The sequence below is a fragment of the Ornithorhynchus anatinus genome, chromosome 14 (genome assembly GCF_004115215.2).
Source record: "Ornithorhynchus anatinus isolate Pmale09 chromosome 14, mOrnAna1.pri.v4, whole genome shotgun sequence".
NCBI classification, from domain to species: Eukaryota; Metazoa; Chordata; class Mammalia; order Monotremata; family Ornithorhynchidae; genus Ornithorhynchus; species Ornithorhynchus anatinus.
The window spans coordinates 1359048-1384250 of NC_041741.1; the positions used below are offsets into that span (position 1 = coordinate 1359048).

Sequence of the window (25203 nt, forward strand, 5' to 3'; positions counted from 1 at the left end):
ACGAGAACGATGGCAATAAATAGAGTCAAGTGGTAGACACATGCCTGGACTATGTAACCCTCGGGAGAAACAAAAAAGGTTCACCACCCTCTGCTCGAAGTCATCCAGTTCTCTCAGCCCAAGCCTTGGCCGAAGCTCCAAAGCTGCGGAAGCGCCGGGGAGCTCGTGGCAAGACCTGCCGAAGGGTGGGGAAGCCGAGGTTGATGAGGGGAAGGGCCCCGCCCCTCCCCTCCCTGGCCGTTTCCATGGCAACGGCGGCCCCCCCCCCCCCAACACACACACAAGGCCTCTTCGCCTGGCCTGGCCTGACTTCGCCTGGTCTGGCCTGACTTCGCCTGGCCTGGCCTGTCCGCTATGGAGCTTAGCTGCAGCGCTCCGGACCTCGGGGCTTCCGTGGCCATAGAGGCTCTGAAACGGCTGCTCGGAGTCGGTGAGAAGGCCCGGGTGGCTCCGAGGGCCCGGTCCCGGGACAGAAAGCCCCCACTCCACCCCAGGGTCCCAGGACGGGGGAAACGGGAGCGGCGGGGCGTCGCTCGGTTCTTGCCCCTCACGGCACACGGATGATAACGATAATAATCACGTTGGTATTTGTTAAGGCCTTACTATGTGCCGAGCACTGTTCTAAACCCTGCCTGGGGTAGATACAGGGTCATCAGGTTGTCCTACGTGAGGCTCACAGTCTTCAGCCCCATTTTCCAGATGAGGTCACTGAGGCACCGAGAAGTGAAGTGATTTGCCCAAAGTCACACAGCTGACAGGTGGCGGAGCCGGGATTAGAATCCATGACCTCTGACTCCTAAGCCCGGGCACGATAGGCGGAAGGGCAAAGGTCGAGGGAGGGAGCGGGGACAGGAGGGAGAAGATGGGAAGGAGGGGGGAAAGAAGTGGGAGAGGGAGAAGGGGGGAAGAGGGAGAGAGAAGAGGAAGGAAGGGAGAGAGGAGAGAGAGGGAAGAGGAGGAGAAGAGGAAGGAAGGGAGGGAGGAGGGAGAGAAGAGGGAGAGATGGGGTAGAGAATAATAATAATGATGATACTCGTTAAGCGCTTACTATGTGTCGGGCACTGTTCTAAGCGCTGGGGTGGATACAAGCAAATTGGGTTGGATACAGTCCCCTGTCCCACGTGGGGCTCCCCGTCTCAATCCCCATTTTTCAGATGAGGGAACTGAGGCCCAGAGAAGTGACGTGATCTGCCCGAGGTCACACACCACACAAGTGGCAGAGACCGGACTAGGAGCCATGACTTTTTATCTTTCTAGGCCTGAGCTCTAGCCACTGCACCACTCGGCTTCTCTAAGGATGGGATGGGGGGAGGGGGGAGAGGACGGTTTGGGAGGGACGGGTCTGTGCTCGGGAACTGCAGAGCAAATTGGAAGCGGCCACCCAACGGGGCACCCACTGCCTTCTGCTCGGGTGCCAACGTTCAGCGCCCGTCCCGGCCTATGGATGCTTTCAGCTTTGAAAACACTTAAATGGGAAGGAGGGAATTTGCCGGGTTTTTACACTGGGAAACCAGTTGGCTTCAAGCCCCACTGGGTGGGTCCTTCCGGGTTTGGGGCCTGGAGCCTCCACCCAGGAGGGATCGCCTCCTAACCGGCATCCGCCCCACACGAACCCCGCAGCCTCTGCCCCCGGCCCGGACTCCTGCGTCAAATCTGGCATTTGGGGAAGGGGCTGTGCCCCGGTAGGAAGGACGTCTCCAAGCCGGGATGCCCTCCTTCCTCGGAGATCGTCCCAAAAGGAGGCCCGGGGCCCGGGGTGGATAAACGAGTCGTCCTCCGAGTGTGGACTCGGGGTGGAATCGGACATTCGCGTGGCCAACCTGGTGTGGGAAGAATTAGGAATTATTCTTTTTTAAATCGATTTGGAGGTTTTTTACGGTTTAGCCCTGCGGGAAAAAATGATTCGGAGGCGACAAGGTGGGTTTGGGTTGTCACGTGGTAGCAGGTTTGGGGGTCAGCGGTGAGATTCCACGTGCCCGTGCCCTGCAGCCTCGTCTCCGAGCCTCTCCGCCTGCCCCTTGCCCTCTCCTGCCTGCGCCCTTTCATTCATTCATTCAGTCCTATTTATTGAGCGTTTACTGTGTGCAGAGCACTCTCCTAAGCCCTTGGAACGTAAAATTCGGCAACAGATAGAGACAATCCCTGCCCAACAACGGGCTCACAGTCTAAGAGGGGGAGACAGACAGCAGAACAAAAAAGGAGTCAGGAATCAATACCATCAGAATAGATCAATAGAATCGTAGATATATGCACATCGTTAATAAAACAGAGTAATAAACAACATATACAAATATACACAAGTGCTGTGGGGAGGGGAAGGGGGAGAGCAGAGGGAGGGAGTGGGGGAATGGGGAGGGGAGAACTGCCTCCCCCACCCTGCTCCTGCTCCCTTCAGCCTCCCTGCCTCTCCTCTTAATAATAATAATAATAATAATTGTGGAATTTAAGCACTTACGGTGTGCCGGGCACCGCACTAAGCTCTGGGGTGGATACAAACAAATCGGGTTGGACACATTCCCTGTTCCACATGGGGCTCACAGTCTCAATCCCCATTTTATAAATGAGGGAACCGAGGCCCGGAGAAGGGAAGTGATTTGCCCGAGGTCACACAGCGGACAAGTGGCGGAGCCAGGATTAGAACTCACAACCGTCTGATGTCCAGGCCCGTGGCCTCTCCGCTTCGCCAGGCTCTCTTTCCCTCTACTGCACCCTCCAGTCTCTTCACCCCTGGCCTCCTTGCCTGTGTAGCGTGGCTACAGACCACACACAGAGTCCTGCAAGAACTGGGGACGGGAACCATCGGGGGAGTGGGAAAATGCCCAGTTAGAGGATGGCAGAGGATTTTTGATTAAAAGTGCTTAGAGGTTACGAGCCTGAACTCAAGTCTCCAGTGGCAGCCCGCCCTTTTAGAAGAACCCCAGGCTCGGCCGACCACTTCCAATCGGAGCCAATGCCCAGAGATGGTCTCAGGCGCAGCCCGTCCTATTTATTGAGCGCTTACTTGTGTCGGACACTGTACTAGGCGCTTGGGAGAGTACACCATAGCAACGTAACAGCCACATTCCCTGCCCACGACAAATTTACAGTCTAGAGGCCTTAAAACTGGTAGTTTGACCCTTAGGTGTTGGCAGGGTTCTGTAAACAGCAGCGTGGCTCAGTGGAAAGAGGATGGGCTTTGGAGTCAGAGGTCATGGGTTCGAATTGCGGCTCGGCCACTTGTCAGCTGTGTGACTTTGGGCGAGTCACTTCACTTCTCGGTGCCTCAGTGACCTCATCTGTAAAATGGGGATGAAGACTGGGAGCCCCACGGGGGACAACCTGATTCCCCTGTGTCTACCCCAGCGCTTAGAACAGTGCTCGGCACATAGTAAGCGCTTAACAAATACCAACATTAACATTATCATTAAATGGTGTAGGGCGGAGTTAAAAATGGTAATTATTGAGGGCTTACCGTGTGCAAAGCACTGTACTAAGTGCTCGGGAGAGTACAGTAGAACACAGTTGGTAGACGTATTCCCCGGGCCACGAGAAGCCTACAGGGGAAGACAGGCATTAAAAAATGTAAATAAATTACAGATAGATAAATAAGTGCGGAGGGTGGGGTGAATAAAGGGTGGAAATTCGAGTCCAAGGGTGCTGCAAAGGAAGGGGGGAGAGGAGGAAGCGAGGGCCTAAGGGGGAGAGTGATCATCTGTCCCGTATGAAAGGGGAGGGAGTTCTAGGCCAGAGGCAGGATGAGGGCAAGGCGTCGGCGGTGAGGTCGACGAGATTGAGGTACAGTGGGTAATTGGACGTTCACGGGCCCGGTTAGAGTAGGAAATCAGAGAGGTGTGGGGGCGAGGTGATCGAGTGCTTTAACGCTGATGGTGTGGAGTTTTTCCTTTGCTGAGGAGGTGGATGGAGGTTCTTAAGAAGCGAGGAAACACGACTGAACGCTTTTGTAGAAAAATGATCCGGACAGCAGTGACGTATAGACAGAGCTGGGGAGAGACAGGAGGCAGGGAGCTCAACGAGGAGGCTGATGCCGTTATCACTTTTTGAACTGAGTCCTCTAATGGAAACTAAAAGCACGCAACCAGTGAGGAGCGATGAATTCAGCTGCTCTCTGGTTTTACTGATCAGTCTACAATTTTTAAGTGCCTAATGTGTGCACGGCAATGAATTAAGTGGTTGGAAGAATGCATTAGAATTAGTTCAGCCAACTCCCTGATCTCAAGGAATATGCAGTTTAGAGATATTAAAATCAATTACAGAAGGGAGAATGAAGAAGGAAGGGGGGGATGCGAACACCGGCGCTTTACTACATTCAGTAGGATAGCACTAGACCCATTTATACCGTCATAGCGGATATTGGGGAAATTAAAATTTTGTGGGTGCTTCTTCTTTCAGAGAAAGCCTTGAAAAATAAAGAATTTGTATTCAATCACGAAGTGAAGGAGTTCCTGGGGGAAACTGCCAGAGCTGTTAAGAAACTGGTATCGTATCCTCGAATACTGATGCATGTAAATGTGAACGTTGAGGTCACGGGTGAATGTGCAGATGCTGAGCTGGGAGGAAGGGCGATTAGCGTGGAGGGAAGTGTGTGATTTGCTACGAGTTATTCCTTGGTTTAATAATAATGTTGGTATGTGTTAAGCGCTTACTACGTGCAGAACACCGTTCTAAGCGCTGGGGTAGATACAGGATAATCAGGTTGTCCCACGTGAGGCCCACAGTTAATCCTCATTTTACAGATGAGGTAACTGAGGCAACCGAGAGAAGTGAAGTGACTTAATAATAATAATAATGTTGGTATTTGTTAAGCGCTTACTATGTGCCGAGCACTGTTCTAAGCGCTGGGGTAGACACAGGGGAATCAGGTTGTCCCACGTGGGGCTCACAGTCTTCATCCCCATTTTACAGATGAGGTAACTGAGGCACCGAGAAGTGAAGTGACTTGCCCCCAGTCACCCAGCTGACAAGTGGCAGAGCCGGGAGTCGAACCCATGACCCCTGACTCCCAAGCCAGGGCTCTTTCCACTGAGCCACGCTGCTTCTTGACACCCGCGGTAGAAGATCCTGGTCAGGACTGGGATGGGGGTTAGCCCGAAAGGAGCCACAGCCTCGAGCCCGGACGGTCCGGGGTTGCCCTCGCCGGAACCGGAGGGGCAGGGGGTGGGGTGGTGGGTGCGGGCCCGGCCCCTGCCTCACTGCTCCTATCAGGTGGCAGGAAGTGGGCCCAGAAAAGAAACCAGTAGTCGCTGGAGCTTTTTTTAAAAAAAAAACCATGGAATTTGTTAAGCGCTTACTCTGTGCCACGCACATAGCCCTAGGGTAGATCAATCAATAGTATTGAGCACTTTCTGTGTGCAGAGCACTGTACTAAGCACTTGGGAGAGTGCAATTCAATCATGAAAGCGGAGAATTTCATTCCCCATTGGCGTGCAGTCACAGTCCTTGGGCGAGTCGCTTAACTTCTCTGGGCCTTAGTTACCTCATCTGTAAAACGAGGATTAAGACTGTGAGCCCCACGAGGGGCGACCTGATTACCTTGTATCTACCACAGCGCTTAGAACAGTGCTTGGCAGATAGTAAGCGCTTAACAAATACCCCCCCCCCAAAAGAAGTCGCTTATCTTCTCTGGGCCTCAGTTATCACATCTGTAAAACGGGGATTAAGAATGTGAGCTTCATGTGAGACGGGGACTGTGACCAACCTGATTAACTTGTATCTATCCCAGCGCTCAGAGCAGTATTTGACACGTAGTAAGCGCTTAACAAATACCAGCAGGATCATTATTAGTATTCTTGGTATTATCATTATTACTGCCCCATCGCAGGGCCCTTGGAAAGCGCTTGATCCGTGAAGCCGGAGGGTTTCATTCTACCCTAGAGAAGCAGTGTGGCTTAGTGGAAAGAGCCTGGGCTTGGGAGTCAGAGGCCATGAGTTCGAATCCCAGCTCTGCCACTCGTCAGCTGTGTGACTGGGGGGAAGTCACTTAACTTCTCTGTGCCTCAGTTACCTCATCTGTAAAATGGGGATTAACTGTGAGCCTCACATGGGACAACCTGATGACCCTGTATCTACCCCAGCGCTTAGAACAGTGCTCTGCACATACTAAGCGCTTAACAAATACCAACATTATTATTATTACCCGGGGAATGGAGTGTTTGCACAAACCCCGGAGTCTGTTGTGAGGTTTTCTGCCAACAACCTCCCTTGCCTGCCTCTGTTCGGTAGCCAGGCTACAATCAATCGATCGGTGGCAAGGGGCTTTCTACGTGCAGAGCACTGTTCTAAGCACTCGGGAGAGCACAGTACAATAGAAGTAGCAGACCCGTTCCCTAGTAGTGGGGGGGGGGGGTAACAGACTGTATGAGACGAGACCGTAAGCGCCACGGGGGCTGTTTAGGTGGTGAGGAAGGGCCGGGGTGGCAGCTATGGGCACCGAGTTGGTAAGATTAGAGATTGCCTGGGGAAGGCCTCCCCTGGAGCAGTCATCATCTCAGAAGGCTCTGAAGATGGGCAGGGCATGAAGAAACTACGCCAACCCATCTGCCGATTCTCTGTCCGCGAAAAATAGCACACCATGGACGTGTGCCTGTTCCCACCGAAGGATCTGCGCGGTAGCGGATCTGGCCCGTCAGTCGATCGTATTTAGTGAGCGCTCACTGGACGCGGAGCAGCGTACCGTGCGCTTGGGAGAGTACAGAATGATAGAGTTGGTAGACTCACGCCCTGCCCGCGGTGAGCTCAGAGAGGCTATTTCCATTTTCAGGAAGCCATGAGAAAAAGCGCAGTCGATTTACTGGAGATCGAGACGATAGAAATCAGCAAACTGCGTTATATACTTCTCAATCTGCCGGGAAATATCACCAGAGAACTGGAAGGTACTTCTGGCCGTTGTGAGATGTTGGTTGGAGAAGCGTGTTTCCGTGTTGAGGTTGGGGAAGCTGGTTCACTGGATTTGGGTCACTTGGTAACGGGCGGTCTTTCTTTCCCTCCGTGCTCCATTTTCCAATAATAACAGTCACAATAAGAATGGGAGTATTTAGCAAGTGCTCACTCTGTGCCAACCACCGTACCAAGTACTGGAGTAGGTAGAAGATAATCAGGTCGACGGACTCGCAGAGGGAGGGACAAGAGGTATTTCGTCTCCACTTTGCAGATGTGGAAACTGAGGCCCAGAGACGTCAAGCGACTTGCCCCAGGTCAGACAGCTGGCAAGGGGCAGAGCCGGGATCGGAGCCCAGGCCTCCCGAGGCCCGGGCCCGGGCTTTTGCTATTAGACCGTGCTGCTGCTGGCTCCGCTGGAGCTCTCCCAACAGGAGGACGCGTGTGTACGTGTGTCCGTTTCGTCAGGCGTGCGCGTATGTGTGTCTCTGAGGCCATCGTGCGTGAGCCGGTCGGTTTGGGATCTCGTTCCGTGATCGATCGTTCAGCCGATCAGTGGTATTTATTGAGCTCTTATCGTGTGGAGAACACTGTACCAAACGCTCGGTAGACGTATTCCCCGCCCACGAGGAGCCGCCGGTCTAGAGCGAGAGGGTCTGCTGGGTTGGCCTGAGGCAGGCGAGCTCCAGCAGGGCAGTTTCTGCCTGGGCCCCGTTGGATCCGGGTCCGTCCGGCTCAGTGGGCCCCGGGTCTCCGTCTGCCCCGGAAAGGTTTCGGCGTGAGGCGGCAGCTCTGCCGAGCTCAGCTCTCTCCCTTCCCGCCGCCACCGCGACCGTTCTCTACCGGGATTCTCCGTCCACGTTCCGTTCACCCTGTTCCTGCAGATGCCGTCAAAGCTGCCCACGTCGACAGGGTCAAGGAGACGAGGAAGTTACAGATCACGATGGGGAGAACCACTGGCCAACTAGAGCTGCTGAGTTCCAAGCAAATTGACGTGAAGATACAGAACTGTTCTCTGAGGTCGGTGGTCCCTGCCCCCCGGGGGGGCGGCGGGGGCGGCTTACCCCGGATGCTCTGGACATCAGGGTCGCCTCAGGGCGCCTGGGTGGAATCAGAACCCGACGGGAGCGAAGAACAAACCCTCCCCTTCGCCCTCCCCCGACAACAGTCCACAGGCCCCGATGGTCACGGACGCGGTGCCCCTCGTCCTCTTCTATTTTGGGCAGCAAAGAGCAGGGGCAGCTCACCAGAGAGCACCACGACACCGTCCAGCTGCTGAACCGCAAGTTGGAAGAAAAGGCCAGGACCAACATTTTCGTAAACCACACTTTCACCCAGAAGAAAGACGAGGAGGAGGAAACGATCCTCCAGAAAATCCTGATTGCGGACCTGGAGGCGTCTCTGGATGAAGAAAGGAAGATATTTAGAAAGAAGAAAGAAAAATTGGATAAAGAGGTAAGTATCCATATCTGCCCAGGGATACTGCGCGTGGACCCCGGGGGCGCTTCAGGCCCCCAAACGGATTAAGCTTGAGCGAAGGGACCCAGGGTCAAAGTTCAAGAAAATGTGAGTTTCTCTGTATTTCTCGGGGCCCCCAAACAGCTCGGTCAGGGGGGGGGAACCGAGGCAGAAGTCCCTGCTTTGTTCCCCCGGTCTCCGGCCCGCCCCTTCCCATCCTGCCCCTCCTGCCCGTCTGGGATTCCAGTCTGAGGCCGTGCCGCTGATCCCGTTGGACGAGACAAGGGGCGGATGAAGAGGTGAGCGGGATGGCGGGAGACTCGAGTGCCATGGCCGCCCCCGAACCCACCTCGGGCTCCGGCACCCGGTACAGCCCTGTGTCTTAATTCCCTTACATCAGGGTACCAGAGTACCTCCGCTTTGAACGGTTTTGCCTAAACGCACCCTTTCCTCTCCTCTCAGCAGGCAGAAATGAAGAAATGCTTTGAAGATCAGCAGGTGGTCACTCTGAAGATGAAGGAAAAATTGGAAAGCTTGTTGATCCAGTTAAAATCCTTAGAAAAAATGATTTTTGAAAACAAGAAGGTATATGTGCGTGGGTTCTAATCCTGGCTCCGCCACTTGTCTGCTGGGGCAAGTCACTTCTGTGGGCCGCAGTTTCCTCATCTATAAAATGGCCGTTAATCAATCACTTGGATTTACCGGGAGCTTGCTGTGTGCAGACCACCGTACTAAGCACTTGGGAGAGTACAGTATAACAGACCCATCGTTGTTAATGGTTTCTGTTAAGCACTTACTATATGCAAGACACTGCTCTAGCACTGGGGTAGATACAAGCTAGTCAGGTAGGACACGGTCCCTGTCCCACGTGGGGCTCACGGTCTTAATCCCCATTTTGCCGATGAGGGAACTGAGGCCCGGAGAAGTGAAGTGACTTGCCCCAAGTCATACAGCAGGCAAGCGGCGGAGCCAGGATGAGAAGCCAGGGTCTTCTGACTCCCGGGCCGGTGCTCTATCTACTAGGCCTGGGGATTGACCGTGAGCCTCACGTGGGACAACCTGATGACCCTGCATCTCCCCCAGCGCTTAGAACGGTGCTCTGCACGTAGTAAGCGCTTAACAGATACCAACATTAGGCCACGCTGCTTCCCTGCCCACAACAAGTTTACAATCTAGAGGGGGAGACGGGCATTATTATACGTAAATAAATTACAGATATGTACGTAAATCCCGTGGGGCTGGGAGGGGGACGAATAGAGGGAGCAAGTCAGGGAGACACAGAAGGGAATGGGAGAATGATAATAATAATATCGTCGGTATTTGTTAAGCACTTCCTATGTGCAGAGCACTGTTCTGGGGGAGATCCAGGGTCATCAGGTTGTCCCACGTGAGGCTCACAGAGAATCCCCATTTTACAGATGAGGTACAGAGGCCCAGAGAAGTGAAGTGACTTGCCCACAGTCACACAGCTGACGAGTGGCAGAGCCGGAATTCGAACCCATGACCCCTGACTCCCAAGCCCGGGCTCTTTCCACTGAGCCACGCTGCTTCTCTAGATGAGATTGATGTACAGCGAGGAGGTTGGTAGAGTGACGGGGACAGAGGCCAGATTGGAGGAAAAGAGAATTGTAGGAGAGGAACTTGGGTCGGCGGGTGTAGACAACTCGCTCAAGGAGTTTGGAGAGGAATGGGGAGGGGGGAGATGGGGCAATAAGTGGAGGAAGCCGTGTGGTCAGGGGAGGGGGTCTCAGGATAGGGAAGACATGGGCACGTTGGAAAGGAGTGGGGAAGAAGCCAGTGACGAAGGGATAGGGGAGCGAGAGAGTTGAGCTCAGTAGAGAGGGTGGCGTTGAGAGCGTCAGTCGGGTCATCGAGGGAAGGTAGTTTGGGTCCGGAGGCTAAATGGAGCGTGATGAGTTTGAGACGGTTGGATGGAGTCAAAAGAAGGGAGATCTCTGTGGGGGAACAGCACTGATTTGTGAGGTGGAGGTGTGGGGGAGAGAAGGCAGGGGAGGAGGCTGTGGTCAGAGGGATTTCAGAGTTAGCGAGGGTAGAGATCTTGCAGTGGCTAGATCAAGTGCGAGTCCAAGACGGTGAGTGGACGAGCCGGGGTGGAGCTGAAGAGAGATAGAAAGCGGGCAGCGGAAGGGTTATCACCTGTTCTCCCTCTTATTTAGATAGCGAGCCTGGTGCGGATCAAGGACTGTGCCCGATTTGATTAGCTTATACCTATCCCAGGGCATGGTACCGTGCTTGGTGTACGGAGTAACCACTTGAAATACCACGCTTATGACTATCTGTATTTTTAATTTCAGTGAGAATTCGGCGCTTGGGACACGGCCCTCCTAGAAAGCCCCCCCCCCCCACTGTATGCCCGAAACAATAATGTCGTTCTCATTTTGCCCGGTGAAATGGATCATCTCCCCCCCTCTCCCCGGCCTGCAAGGGAACAGACTCTCAGCCAAGTGCAAGAATGGGCTCCATCTCTATCAGTTGGGGGCTGGGGCTGGGCTGGTGACTTAATCTCACTCTTTTTCCTAGGTCATTCACACCGGCGATGTTCGGATATGCGAATTTCAAGGAACAAATACGAGGTTTCAAACCCAGTTGGAAGAAAAGATGAAGCTAACTGAGGGGTTTGTGAAGCAAAAGTAAGCAAAGTGTTTCTCAATCAGTGGTATTTATTATTAGTAATAGTAATAATTATGACAGTGTTATCTGTTAAGCTTTGTGTGTCGAGCACTGTCCTAAATTCTGGGGTAGACACGAGCTAATCAGGTTGGACACAGTCCCTGTCCCACCTGGGTCTCACAGTCTTAATCCCCATTTTACAGTTGAGGTAACTGAGGCACAGAGAAGTGAAGTGATTTGCCCAAGGTGACACAGCAGACAAGGGGCAGAGACGGGATTGGATTGCTCTATCCACTTGGCCATGTTGCTTCTGGGTGCTTACTGTGTGCCGACCACTGTACTAAACAGTCGGGGACGATATAACAGAGTTGGTAGATATGTTCCCTGTCCAGAAGGAGTTCACAGTCTACAAAGGGTGATGGATAGTAACGTGATAATAATAATAATAATAATGTTGGTATTTGTTAAGCTCTTACTATGTGCAGAGCACTGTTCTAAGCGCTGGGGGAGATACGGGGTCATCGGGTTGTCTCACTTGAGAGCTCACAGCCTTCATCCCCATTTTACAGACGAGGGAACTGAGGCCCAGAGAAGTGAAGTGACTTGCCCACAGTCACACAGCAGACAGGTGGCACATCTGGGATTCGAACCCATGACCTCTGACTCCCAAGCCCATGCTCTTCCCACCGAGCCACGCTGCTTCTCGGATATGCTTAGAACAGTGCTGGGCACATAATAAACGCTTAACAAATACCATCATCATTATTATAAACGTTGAAGGGCTGAGGGTGGGGTGAATATCTAATGCCTATACAGATCCAAGTGCATGGGGAATGTGTTCTTTTCATATTCTTTGTGGAAATAAGTTCTTAAGTTAGTTATCAGAGCGCTGTCCTGAGTATTGTGGAGTATTCAATAAGATTAAGCAGCCTCTTCCTGGGCTCGAAGAATTTACGGTTGAAATAAATTCGAATTAATTCCCTGGCCCGGATTCTCTCTCCTCCCGAATTCTCAAACGCTGACCTCACCTGGAAAATGGGAATGAAGACTGTGAGCCTCACGCGGGACCACCTGATGACCCTGGATCTCCGCCAGCGCTTAGAACAGTGCTCGACACATAGGAAGCGCTTAACAAATACCAACATGATTAGGATTATTATTAATAATCCTAATAATAATCCCAATTAATAGAGAAGCAGCGTGGCTCAGTGGAAAGAGCACGGGCTTTGGAGTCAGAGATCGTGAGTTCGAATCCCGCCTCTGCCACTTGTCAGCTGTGTGACTGTGGGCGAGTCACTTCACTTCTCTGGGCCTCAGTTCCCTCATCTGTAAAACGGGGATGAAGACTGTGAGCCCCACGTGGGACAACCTGATTCCCCTGTGTCTACCGCAGAGCTTAGAACAGTGCTCTGCACATAGTAAGCGCTTAACAAATACCAACGTTATTATTATTATTGTTATTATTACTAATCGGGTGGGACGATGGGCTTCTCAAGCGCCCGAACTCCGGCCGTGCGGCCACTAGGTGGCAGCACTTTACCCTCTGGGGAATCTTTTCCTGCTACGGCCACTAGGGGGCAGCCTTTCGCCTGAACTTTGGGTGAGCGGCCGCCAGGTGGCAGCGTTTCACCGTCTGGGAACTGGCGCTCCACTAAGCCCCCGACGGGCGGCCACTACGTGGTAATAATAATAATAATGTTGGTAATAATAATAATAATAATAATAATAATGTTGGTATTTGTTAAGCGCTTACTATGTGCAGAGCACTGTTCTAAGCGCTGGGGTAGACACAGGGGAATCAGGTTGTCCCACGTGGGGGGGGGTCACAGTCTTAATCCCCATTTTACAGATGAGGTCACTGAGGCACGGAGAAGTGAAGTGACTCGCCCACAGTCACACAGCTGACAAGTGGCAGAGCGGGGCTTCGAACCCATGACCTCTGACTCCCAAGCCCGGGCTCTTTGCACTGAGCCACGCTGCTTCCCCCAGGAAGCGCTTACTATGTGCAGAGCACTGTTCTAAGCGCTGGGGTATACAGGGTAATCCGGTTGTCCCACATGAGGCTCACAGTCTTAATCCCCATTTTACAGATGAGGTAACTGAGGCACAGAGAAGTGAAGTGACTTGCCCACGGTCACCCAGCTGACAAGGGGCAGAGCAGGGATTCGAACCCATGACCTCTGACTCCCAAGCCCGGGCTCTTTCCACTGAGCCACGCTCCTTCTCTAATAACGGTAATGATGGCATGTCTTAAGCGCTTACTATGTGCCAAGCACTGTTCTGAGCGCTAGGAGGGGATACGAGGCGATCAGGTTGTCCCACCAGGGGCTCCCCAGGCTTCATCCCCATTTTCCGGGTGAGGTCACTGAGGCCCAGAGAAGGGAAGTGACTTGCCTGAAGTCCCACAGCTGACAAGTGGCGGAGCTGGGATGAGCACCTATAATAATAATGTTGGTATTTGTTAAGGGCTTACTGTGTGCAGAGTACTGTTCTAAGCGCCGGGGTAGACACAGGGTCATCAGGTGGTCCCACGCGAGGCTCACAGTCTTCTTCCCCATTTTCCAGATGAGGCAACTGAGGCCCAGAGAAGTGAAGTGACTCGCCCACGGTCACACAGCTGACAAGTGGCAGAGCCGGGGTTCGAACCCATGACCTCTGACTCCCAAGCCCGTGAGCTTTCCACTGAGCCACGCTGCTTCCCATCATAATGATGGTATTTGTTAAGGGCTTACTATGTGCCAAGCGCTGTTCTAAGCGCTGGGGGAGATACGGGGTCATCAGGTCCCCCATGAGGCTCACAGTTTGAGTCCCCATTTTGCAGATGAGGTAACTGAGGCACAGAGAAGCGAAGTGACTTGCCCAAAGTCACACAGCTGACAGGTGGCAGAGCCAGGATTAGAACCCATGACCTCTGACTCCTAAGCCCGGGCTCTTTCCAATGAGCCAGGCTGCTTCTCTAGGCCATGTTGTCCTTGGCTTCTCCTCACCAGGGTTGAGTACAGCGCTTCACGGGGGACGGGGAGGACGGGTCTGAACCTCATCTTTCTCCAATCAATCAATCAATCAGTCAATCAATCGTATTTAAGTAGTGCTTACTGGGCCGAACCTATGAAGCCCATATCCACATTGTGTCTAGGTGTCACTGCCAATCGGCCATGGGCAACTTGCACGAAACAGCCCAACGCGAGAAAGAAAAGCTTCTGACGGAGATCAAAAAGGTGAGATTGGGTTTGAGCTCCCAAAATTGGTTGTTTTCTTGGCCCCCCTGGGATCCGGAAGCCCCTGTGGGCTCAGGCAATCAGCGGGAAAGCCCAAAGGGGAGGATCCATACCTCTGGACCAAGGAAATAAAAACTCAAACGACCCCCACGGGGGGGGGGGGGGGGCTCGGTTTTAGTCCAGCTCCCCAGATGCCCGAAACAGCCCCTCCGGGCTGTATTTTTGGTGAAGAAAGCTGTCAGGTTTCAGTCCCCGGGGCTCTGAAACAGGAGCGTTCTGGATTCCTGACTTGTGGGTGGTTTGGGATTTTTCATTTACGTTGTTCGATCCGGGATAAATCTGTAAGAGAACCAGCAGCGGATCCCCCAAACGGGCTTACGGTTTCAGGAGGCGGGCACGGTGCCGAATGAGCACGCCTCAAGGGAAGAGCTCCGCGGCCTCCCCGGGCCGAAACGCAGCATCGCCCCGAGCTAATAGTAAGAAGAATAATAATGTTGGTATTTGTTAAGCGCTTACTACGTGCCCAGCACCGTCCTAAGCTCTGGGGTAGATACAAGGTAGTCGGGTTGTCCCACGCGGGGCTCACAGTCTTCAGCCCCATTTTATAGATGAGGGAACTGAGGCACGGAGAAGTGAAGTGACTTGCCCTAGGTCACACAGCTGACAAGTGGCGGAGCCAGGATTAGAACCCACGACCTCTGACTCCCAAGGCCGGGCTCTTTCCACTGAGCCACGCTGCCCTGAGCATCTCCTCCCCGGGCCTGGCGGGGGAGAACAGGTCAGCCGGGCTCGTCCTGTTCTCAGACGGGGCCCGTGGATTCATTTGAGGAGAGGAAACCAGCCTCTTGAACTCGGTTCTTGTGCCTACGTCTAGGTTGATGAGAAACTGACAAATTCCAAACGAAGTCATAGAAACCTTGATGAGAGAAACAGAATGCTCCAGGTCCAGTCTGAGGTGATCCAGAGAGAAGAGGAGGAGTTAAAAGCCAAGAAGCAGGTGGTCTTGGAAATGTACGTTTCCCCCTGCGAGGCTGAGGCCGGGCTGCTGAGCAGGTGGGCCCGTGCCAGGGCTGCTCCGGAGTCCCCTCGCGGGCCGCCTCTACAGCCCCGGAAGGTTTTCCCCAACGGCCGTTCCTTGCTCCTTCCCAAGGTTGTGCTGAGATAAGAATAATAATGATATTGGTATTCGTTAAGCGCTTACTGTGTGCAGAGCGCCGTTCTAATCACTGGCGGAGATACAGGGTCATCAGGTGGTCCCATGTGAGGCTCACGGTCTTCATCCCCATTTTACAGATGAGAGAACTGAAGCCCGGAGAGGTGAAGTGACTGGCCCACACTCACCCAGCTGACAAGTGGCAGAACCAGGATTCGAACCCATGACCTCTGACTCCCAAGCCCGGGCTCTTTCCACTGAGCCGCGCTGCTTCTCTATGGAACCTCGCCCTCTGCGGGTGGTCTGAGCCAGCCACCCCTGCCTGGCGGGGAAGCCCCGAACAGCTCGTCGGAAACTATTTCCGGCGCTCTGCCTGGAGGTCGTCAGGTCGTCATCGATGCCCGCGGGAGATTAAACAACCCCCTGAGCGGTAGAGGGGCCGGATTGGACCACGCTAGTCCCCACGGCTCACCAAATGCAGGTCTCACAGAGTAGAACTTCAAAATAATTCTATTCGGTGGAAGCAGCGTGGCCAAATGGATAGAGCACAGGCCCGGGAGCCAGAAGGACCTGGGTTCTATTCCCGGCTCCGGCGCTTGTCTGCTCTGTGACCTTGGGTGAGTCACTTGGCTTCTCTGGGCCTCCGTTCCCTCATCTGTAAAATGGGGATTAAGACTGTGAGCCCCATGTGGGAGAGGGACTGTGTCCAACCCTGTCTGCTCGTTTCCGCCTCAGTGTAGCGCCTGATACGTAGTAAGACCTTAGCAAATACCGTGACGATGATTATCATCGTCATCTTTTATGGCCCACGGGCAAGTTGGCGAGACTCAGGGAAACATGCCCAGTCCCAACTCTTTCCATCCCAACGGCCCTGTTTTTCTCTGGGGGCTGGCTGTTCAAATGAACTTTGAGCTTTAATATTAATGAAGGTATTTGTTAAGTGCTTACTGTGTGACGAGCCCTGGACCAAGCACTGGACAAGCTCATCAGATTGGTCCAGTCAGTCCCTGTCCCACCTGGGACTCAGTCTTACCCCCCGTTTTACAGATGATGTAACTGAGGCACAGAAAAGTTACGTGCCACGCCTAAGGCCGCACAGCAGACAGCGGAGCTAGGATTAGAACTCGGGTCCTTCTGACTCCAGGCCTGGGCTTTGTCCACCAGGCCACGCTGGCCTGGTGTATGGCTGCACACAGCTTTCTGCTGAAAATGAACTGATGGGCTTAACTCTCTCTTTCCCCATAGGTACAAGAAAGTCGGAGACAGTTTGAGCAGCAAACAAGATTTCCTGGCCAAGCGAAGGTTGGACATCCAAAACCTGGAGAAGAACATTGAGAAACTGGAAGAGCTTTACTTGTACGTACCCTCGTAGAGAGCCGACTCGACCAATGCCCCCTGCCCACCGCCGATGGGCTCTCTGGCAGTGCCGGCCTCTCGCAGAGGAGCCCCCGCCTTCGGAGAACGATGCCCGATCTCCTGTGGCTCCCACTCCCCGGCTTCCCCCGGCGTCCCCGAGCGCAGCTTCCCGTTCACGGTGTGACTAGTAGAAGACAGGGTGTTCCTGGTCACCGTGTAGGTGAAACTCGCCCGTGGGCCCGGCGGGTGGGTTGTGGGGGGGAAGGGGCCCGAGAGGGTGGAGGCAGGACCACAGGCTACCCCGGGCCGGGCAAAGGATAGAAATGCCCGTCGGCCTTCCGCTCAGCATTGCGACTCTGCGTCTTGCTTCAGGTCCACAGTCGACTCGTACGACAAGCAGCTGGAACTCCTGAGGGAGACGCTGGAGCGGGAGATTCAGAGATGGTAAACGTCGGATCGAAACCGTGGCTTCTTTGGCTCCCTGTTGGAGCGGCGAGGCCAATTCTCTACCAAGCGATCGTTCTTTCATTCCGTCATTCATTCCTATTTATTGAGCACTTATTGTGTGCAATGTACTAGGCACTTGGAAGAGTACGATATAACAATAAACAGACACATTCCATGCCCCCAAGAAGCTTAGAGTCTAGAACGATCACTCAATTGTATTAATTGAGCGCTTACTGTGCACTATGCACTCAGGAGAGATCAATATAAGGAGCTTACGGTCTACACGGGGAGGCGAACATTAAAATAGATTAGGGATAGGGATAGAGTGTCCGTATATCTATGCCACTTATCTGCTGGGTGACCTTGGACAAGTCACGTCACTTCTCCGTGCCTCAATTACCTATGGGGATTAAGACCGTGAGCTCCACGTGGGACATTGACTGTGTCCAACTTGATTTCCTTGTATCTCCTCTAGTGCTTAGAACAGTGCCAGGAACATAGTAAGTGCTTAACAAATACTATAAAAAAAAACCAATCGGGAGTAACGTGGGACTTGGGTAGGTATCAAAACGCTTAAGGGGAACACAGCCAAGTGCGTAGTCAAGGCAGGGGCGGGGAGGTGAGCGGGTGGTGTGGGCAGGGGAATAAGTTGTTTAGGGAGTCGTCAGACTAAGCCCTCTCCGGGCGCCCGCGGTCCGGGTACCGGCGTTCCTTGGCAGACGCGGGGACCGCTGTTTCCTTGCCAAGTCTCACGGCGAGGAGCAGCAGAGCCCGGTCTGGCCGGTGTCCACGCCACGTGTGGGTCCGGACGCCGCGAGGTGGAGGGCCCGGCGGCTCCGAGCAGACTCACGGCTTCGGCGGTGACCACGTCGCAGTCGCTTGAAGGCCCCAGAAGTGAGCGCCGCCCGGGACGCCGCTGCCCCTGGATGAAAGAGCCGAAGTTGGGCACTGGCCCGTGGTCCCCAGCTGGCTCCCGACGGGACCGACTGGGCGTTGGCAGAACGAAGGAGGCAGTGGCCGGTACAGGCCGGTTCTGTCCCGGGCCCTGGGCCTTGGGACCGGGCCCCGGGCAGCAGCCTTCCCCACTAGGTTTCCAGGTTCATGGCCCGCGCCACTGTGGGCAATGCCCGGGGTCACCTCGGCCTTAACTACCATTGCCGTCTTGACGCCTGCCATTTTCTCCGAAAGATGAAGAGCGGTAGCGGGCTCAGCACGTCTCCTCAGGACTTTCAGAGAATCGGGGGCGCCGCCGCCCTGAGATCCCTCGGGCCCGTCAGCTCATGGTGTCTATTATTTCGTTGTTCTCTCAGCTCTCTGCACACAGTAAGGGCTCAATAAGTACGATCGCCTGACTGACCGACTCAGCTTTCCCTCCCCTCTGCCGCTGTCTTGGGCCGCCCCCTCGGCAGGTGAAGCGGCCCGGGGCTCTGTGCTCTCTCCGTCTCTCTCAGGGCGATCATTTCCTGGAAGACAGCCATCAGGCTCAAACAGCACAAGCGCTGGGTGGAAAAGGAAGAGAACGGTATCACGGATCTGAAAAAGCGGATTCAGAAGGCCAGAATCAAGCAAGTAGAGCTGCACCTAAAGGTATGGCGTGGAGCCCTGAGAGAGGGACCCCCGCCCCCACCCTGCTCCCCAAGAGAAGGCCGACTGCACCCGTCGGGGTAGCGGGACAGGGTGGCTGGACCGAGGCGCCGCCGGGGAACCGCCTTGACCGGCTCGTCTTCCCCTCTGGAACCAGAACGGGGTCCGCCAGAAAGAGAACACGGAGTTCGTGGCCCTGATCGAGATGCTCCAGTTCAAGTTAAAGAAGGAGGAGGAGGAATTTTTAAAGGTGGAGCGGCAAGCTACCGCAGACATACAAGCCCTTGAGGTAGGTCCGCTTTTCGTTACCGAAAAGCGTGCGTATGTTTGGGTCCCCCTTCTTCCAGTGGTCCCGGTTGTGGGGAACGGGGCCTGGGTGGCTGACGCTGGTTTAGAATTCATTCAGTTGTATTTATTGAGTGCTTACAGTGTGCAGAGCACTGTACTAGGCGCTAGGGAGAGTACAACAGGACAATAAACAGACACATTCCCTGCCCGCCATGAGCTTCCAGTCTAGAGATGCCTGCCCGGGCCGCAACGCGGTTTGGTAAGAAGTGAGGGATGCTTTTGGTGGGGCAGAAGCGAAGAGGGCATTGGGAAGGCCCGAGGGTGGGGATCTTTGAGTTCCTCCTTCGTCTTCCCCTTCCTTTGCCTCAAAATGAGTCTCAACCCTCTGTCTGGACTTACGCTGACTCTCAGTCTGAGTTTTAAGATCTTTAAGTAGAGAATTACCCGCAGGCGCTTTTTCCCGGAAAAAAAAAATCCTCATTCATAGTAACAGGAATAGCAGCAATAGTATCCCCGAGTGATTTCTAGATGCAGAGCCGGGGAAAACTTCCCGGGTGAGAGTTAGACGGGATCCCTGGCTCCCAAAGAGCTCACAGCCTTGGAATAAGTGGGGAAGAGGTCGGCGATGGACATATAAGGAGAAACAAAATGATAAAAACCCAAAACAGTGAGGCCTAGGGTAGGAGCCCAGGCCTGGGAGTCAAAGGACGTGGGTTCTCATCCCCCCTCTGCCACTTTTCTGCTGGATGACCCTGGGCAAGTCACTTCACTTCTCTGGCCCTCATTTTCCTCAACTTAGTTCGATACCTGTTCTCTCGCCCACCTAGACTACGAGTCCCACGTGGACAGTGCTTAGCACATTGTTGGGGACATAGGAAGTGCGTAACAAATACCACAGTGATTATTTAAAACAACTTGAGACCAGAGCAATAGAGTGCTGCGACTAGAAGACGAGAGTTTTCGATTCACATTTAAATGTACGGTGGGAATCCTTTTTGTTTGTTTTTTTGGTATTTACTATGGGCTAGGCACTATACCAAGCACTGGGGTAGAAGCAGCGTGGCTTAGCGGAAAGAGCCCGGGCTTGGGAGTCAGAGGATGTGGGTTTTAATCCCGGCTCCGCCACTTGTCTGCTGTGTGACCTTGGGCAAGTGACTTCACTTCTCTGTGCCTCAGTTTCCTCATCTGCAAATTGGGGGTGAAGACTGTGAGCCTCACGTGGGACGACCCGATTACCCTGTATTTACCCCACCACTTAGAACAGTGCTTGGCACATGGTAAGCATTTAACAACTACCGTTATTATTATTATTACAATTTTAGCAGGTTGGACGCGGTTCCTGTCCCACATGAGGCTCGTAGTCTTAATCCGAATTTTTCAGATGAGGTAACTGAGGCCCGGAGAAGCCAAGTGACTTGCCCAAGGCCCCCTGGCAGGCAAGTGGTGGAGCTGGGATTAGAACCCAGGTCTTTGGGACTCCCAGGCCCGAGCTGTCCCCACTAGGCCATGCCGATTCTGGCATTTTAGCCCATCGGCGCGTCCCGAGAACACCTGAGAATTGCCGCGCCCTCTTCCTAACCGGAATTTGTCGTCGGAATTTTCTGCTCAGGACTTGCTTAGCCAGCTCACACTCGACCTTCAGGGCTTGGAACGTGAGCGGGAAGCGGCTCTTCCTCAGCTACATGAGGCCCAGGAACTGTTGGAAGAGCGAGTCAAGGAATTCGAAAGCCTGCGGACCTGCATCATAGGTACCAAGCAGGGACGGTTCAAATCTGCATGTCTGGAACCAGATGACCCGTGTGCGTGTCCCCGTCCCATCGCGTCTCCCCCTCGTCCCTCCGCCGACCCCCGGGCCCAACTCAGACCACCCCTTGGAGCGGCCCCGCCTCAGGTAAACAGACCCATTCCTTTGGTTCTGACTGCAGCAGATGTAGCAGAACTGCGGGGCTTATTCAATCAATTATATTGAGTGTTTTCTGCATGCAGAGCACTGTACTAACAGTACGCTTGGGAGATGACAATGCAACGATAAACAGGCACGTTCCCTGCCCACAAGCTTTCAGTCTAGAGGGGGAGACAGACATTAATATAAACTATAAATCTGGACGTAAGTGCTGTGGGGCTGGGAGGAGGAATGAATAATTTCCTCCGGCCCCCCTGGCGGGGTGCGCTGCTGAGGTGCCCCCGCGGCAGCCAGCAATCATGGGACAAAAGGATTTGGAAACATGAGGGTTTTTACAAAATGGCCCGGTGGATTTCCTTAGCAACCTGATTGACATGATCTGTTAGTGCCTTAGGCCATTTTTTTAGTCGTCAAAAGCGGCAACGGGTGGGCCAGTCGATTGTTAGTATTTCTGAGCACTTCTAGTGTGCAGAGCACTGTACTAAGTGCTTGGGAGAGTATGATGAGAGTCGGTAGACACGTGCCCCGCCCTCTGGGAGGTAACGGTGGGAGCTTGTAGGAAGCTGTTTCCTTCCAGTGGCTGCCGGTGGCTTGCACTCCCGCCTCCTCACTGCCCTTAGTCCCCAGAAATCCCGCGTCTCAGCCGCCACCTCCCATCCCCCCGTGTGCTACCTGCAGCAGAGGGATGCAGGGAGCGGGCCAGAAACCACCGAAGGGGCATGGTGCGGGTGGGACGGGCGGGGGGCCGGGCCGAGCTCTCATCCTGCCGTCACTGGCCGCCGGTCGGTTTCAAGGGCTACAGAAGGAAGAATCGTCTTTGAGATTTCTTATTTCGGTGATGCTGAAGGAGACTGCGACCTTCCTAGAGAAGAAGGTGAGCCGACCCTTTGGTCCGTTGCCCTCCGGCTGAAGTACAGGAGGGCCTGCCTATCTGCCCGTACCCTGCCCTGTGGGCTTGGAGTTGGTAGCCCACAGATTGCCCCTGTAATTTGCACACCTCTCCATTTACGTTGGGTGGAGGTTGGGATTTCTCTCTATTTAGGATTTGGCCCCCACAGTGGCTCGTGGGGCATTTAAGCAGTCCCTGAAACCCCTGCCCCCAGTAGTGGGGGTTAAGCTCTGCTGCTGGACCACGGACGGCAATGTCGGCAACGTGGGGGTGGGAACGTCGGCCTGTCACCCGGTGGGGGTGGGAACCGGGGTCCCGGGCAGGCCGCCCGGGCCCATCCCTGCTCGGGAACCCGAGCCGCAGCTGGGAAGGTTAGCGCCGCACAGGCCGGGTCAGTCAGTCAGTCGGTGGTATTTGAGTGCTTGCTGCGTGCAGAGCGCTGTACTAAGCGCTCGGGAGAGTCAGCCCGCCCCGGGGGGCAGAACCGAGATTGTAAACTTCGGCCCGTGCAGCTGGAGTCTTTCCTCTCACCCGCTGACCGAGGCCGAGGCACCCGTCATCCCGACGCCGCGCCCGCGGCAGGCTTGAGCCCGCCCGTTCCGGCCCCCGGCCGCTCCTTGTCGGGGCATGACCCGGGGGCTCCTCTCCCCCCAGAACCAAGTGAAGGCCAAGCTGTCCGCTGCCCGGGCACAGGAGCACGCCCAGCTGCTGGAGCACACGGACAGCCTCAAGGTCCTGGAGAGAGAGATCTACGAAATGAACCGGAAGCTGGACCACATGCTCATGGAGAACTTCAGGATCAAGATAGTAGGTAGACCCACCACTCACGCCTTCTCGGCAGGAGCCCCGGCTTCTCGATCTTCAGCTTTTCTGGAAGCACGACTCTGCCTTGAGGCGGTTCTCTTGGGTACGGTTGCTTCCTAGCCTCAGCGTTGTCTTCGGCGGAGGGGAGGCGTCCCCGGCCAGGGCCGGAAGCGGAACTCTAGGCCCACCACGGGTTGACGGCTTGGGAGAGGGGTCCCGGGCACCCGCTAATCCACCGAGCCCGCCGCCGTGATCTTCCCCGCTGCCCTCAAAGAAGCACCCTCTGCTGTCTGCAGCCTTGGGTCTTTCTCCCCCCCCGGGAGTTTTTAATGTGTGTCTAACCTGAGAACCAGTGGCTGATTGATCTTAGCAACTATAAAAAGGTGTTGACTGTAAGACGACGTGCCGGCAGAGGCAGAGGGACAGCAGGGTAGGTCTGAGCGTGCCAGGAGCGTGTCCGTGTCTGGGGCTGAGGGTGAGACACAATCAGGAGAGAGGGGCTAGTCCTGCCAGAAAGCTAAGAAGCAGATTAGAAATGAGACCTCCCTGGGGGGCGGGTGGGGAAGAATCACACATGTCTCTGAGAAGAGAGACGTGTTATTCAGAAGGGAGAAGTCAACCCATCTCTTCCCCGCCAATACGGTGATGGCTAAACTCCGCGTTTTGGGCCGCGCTCTGCAGAGGGGTGATGGGTGTTTGGGAGGGAAGGAGGAGGCCTGGGCGCCGCGGCCCCCTGGGCCCTCTGATCACCCGCCATAATGGTGGGTGGGAGTGACCAGGCCACCAGCAGCCCCGCCCCACTTTCTCCGCAGCGCAACCAACAGGTGTCGGAAGATTTGGCTTCCGTAAGAGCCCAAGGGGAAAACCACATCTCCTCATCTGAGAGGATCCGCGGTGATCTGAAGGCCCTTCACGGTGAGGGACGGACGTCGGGGGCTTCCTGGGCTGGGCGTGCAAACCCTGTTGGTCACCGGAGTTAAAACGGGGAAAAGCACTTCACTAATCTCGGGTTCTACCAACACTCATTCTAGGACGCTTTTTGGAGAAGTGGGCCGAAAGCAGAGCCACGGAAAAGGTGGGTGGCGGGTCGTTCCGGAAATAATACTCCCAGGGGGAGGGGAGGGGGCTGACGCTTCACCTCTGCCCTCCGGTTTCCAATTGTAAATCGTACCTCAGTTTATAAACTGAAGAACGACCGCACCGACAACCGAAAGTATCCCAAGGACCAGTGGGGTTTTCTCTGGGGCGTTGAAGTGCTTACTATGTGCCAGGCACTGTACTAAGCGCTGGCTGGGGTAGAGACAAGCCAACCGAGTTGGTCACAATCCACAACCCACATGGGGCTCGCAGTCTTGATCTCCCTTTTACGTGGGGGATAACCAGGCCCCAAGAAGCGAAGTGACTCGCCCAAGGTCACACAGCAGACAAGCGGCAGAGCTTAGAACCCAGATCCTTCTGACTCCCAGGCCCGTGCTCTAGCCCCTGGGCCATGCTGCTTCTGAGAGATTGGTCGCAGAGACAGAGCAAACCCAAGAGGCGGGAGCCACGTCGGAAGGCGTGGCTGGGCCCCAGCTCCCCGCCGGCCCGGTTCCTTCTAAATGCTTCTCATTCTTCATACGGAAACTGGGTTTGCACACCAGCTGAAGAAAATCTTGTTTCTCTCTTTAAAAGATGTTTTCGGAAGCGGACCAGGGCACCTTACGTGAGATAATGGAACTGATCCAACACCTCTCTGAGCGAGCAGTGGTGCTCGAGAGAGCCAACGTGGTCCTGTGGGAGACGGGAGAGCGGCTGGACTGCCTGGTGGACCGCGACTCGGCTACGGCGCGAGGTCAGTGCGGCCTTGGCCACGTCTCGTTAGCAGACGAGCCCCCCGGGCCACGTCGGCACCGGCGGTTGGTGCCCACGGTGCTCACGGGTCCCCGTCCAGGCGGCTGCTGCCGCTGGAAGAGACCGGCGCCTTTGCACCGCGCTGTCACAGGCTCGGCCTCTGCCCCCACCCCAGCCTCCCCAGGCTGGTGAAGGGGTGTCACTTTGGCCCGTGAGGCTGACAAGCCCAAGTCACACAGCGGACAGAGTGGCAGGGCTGAGATTAGTGACTCCCAGGCCCGTGCTCTGGAAATCAGTGAACCTCTGGGGGATACTGGGTTTCCCAGGTTCTCCCAGGCCCAGACCGAACCCAAGCTCCTGGCCGGTCCACCCTGCCGCGGCACGGAGGGCCCCCCAGGGACTCTGCCTGGTGGCCCGAAGGAGGCCGGAGGGCACCATCCCTCTGAGGGAGCCCACGGGAGGGAAGGAGGGAGCGGGGACAGGCTCTCAGCTCGGCCCCCACACGCCCTGGGTCCACGGACAAGTATTTGGTGCTCTGCAGTTAATTAACCCGGTCTGAAGTCCTGATACCGGCAGGCATTAGTATGGTCAAAATGTATTTTTAACTGCTATTGAGCTCAATCATCTTGGTGATGTGGCAATGATCTTTTGCATGTGCCTGCCTCACCTCTTCCTTCCCCACTTCCCAATGCACCAAACTAAAGTTTGGCCTTCGGGATGAGTAGGTACTCACTTGGGAGAATCAAGCTTTCTCTATTACCTGTAGGTA

The 25203-nt window shown here is 54.8% G+C and overlaps 1 protein-coding gene across 1 annotated transcript; it reads left to right on the forward strand.

Moving 5' to 3' along the window:
• The first annotated feature begins 304 nt into the window (after positions 1 to 304).
• On the forward strand, positions 305 to 24626 carry CCDC175 (coiled-coil domain containing 175). Its single transcript, XM_029079273.2, has 19 exons — positions 305 to 430; positions 4390 to 4475; positions 6758 to 6869; positions 7758 to 7893; positions 8100 to 8328; positions 8794 to 8916; positions 10873 to 10982; positions 14099 to 14180; positions 15055 to 15191; positions 16579 to 16689; positions 17062 to 17133; positions 18588 to 18723; positions 18878 to 19009; positions 20618 to 20756; positions 21706 to 21785; positions 22455 to 22607; positions 23417 to 23519; positions 23636 to 23679; positions 24276 to 24626. Exons 1-19 carry the CDS (start codon positions 355 to 357, stop codon positions 24624 to 24626), a joined length of 2412 nt encoding a protein of 803 aa, XP_028935106.1. The 5' UTR covers positions 305 to 354.
• Positions 24627 to 25203: the final 577 nt, after the last annotated feature.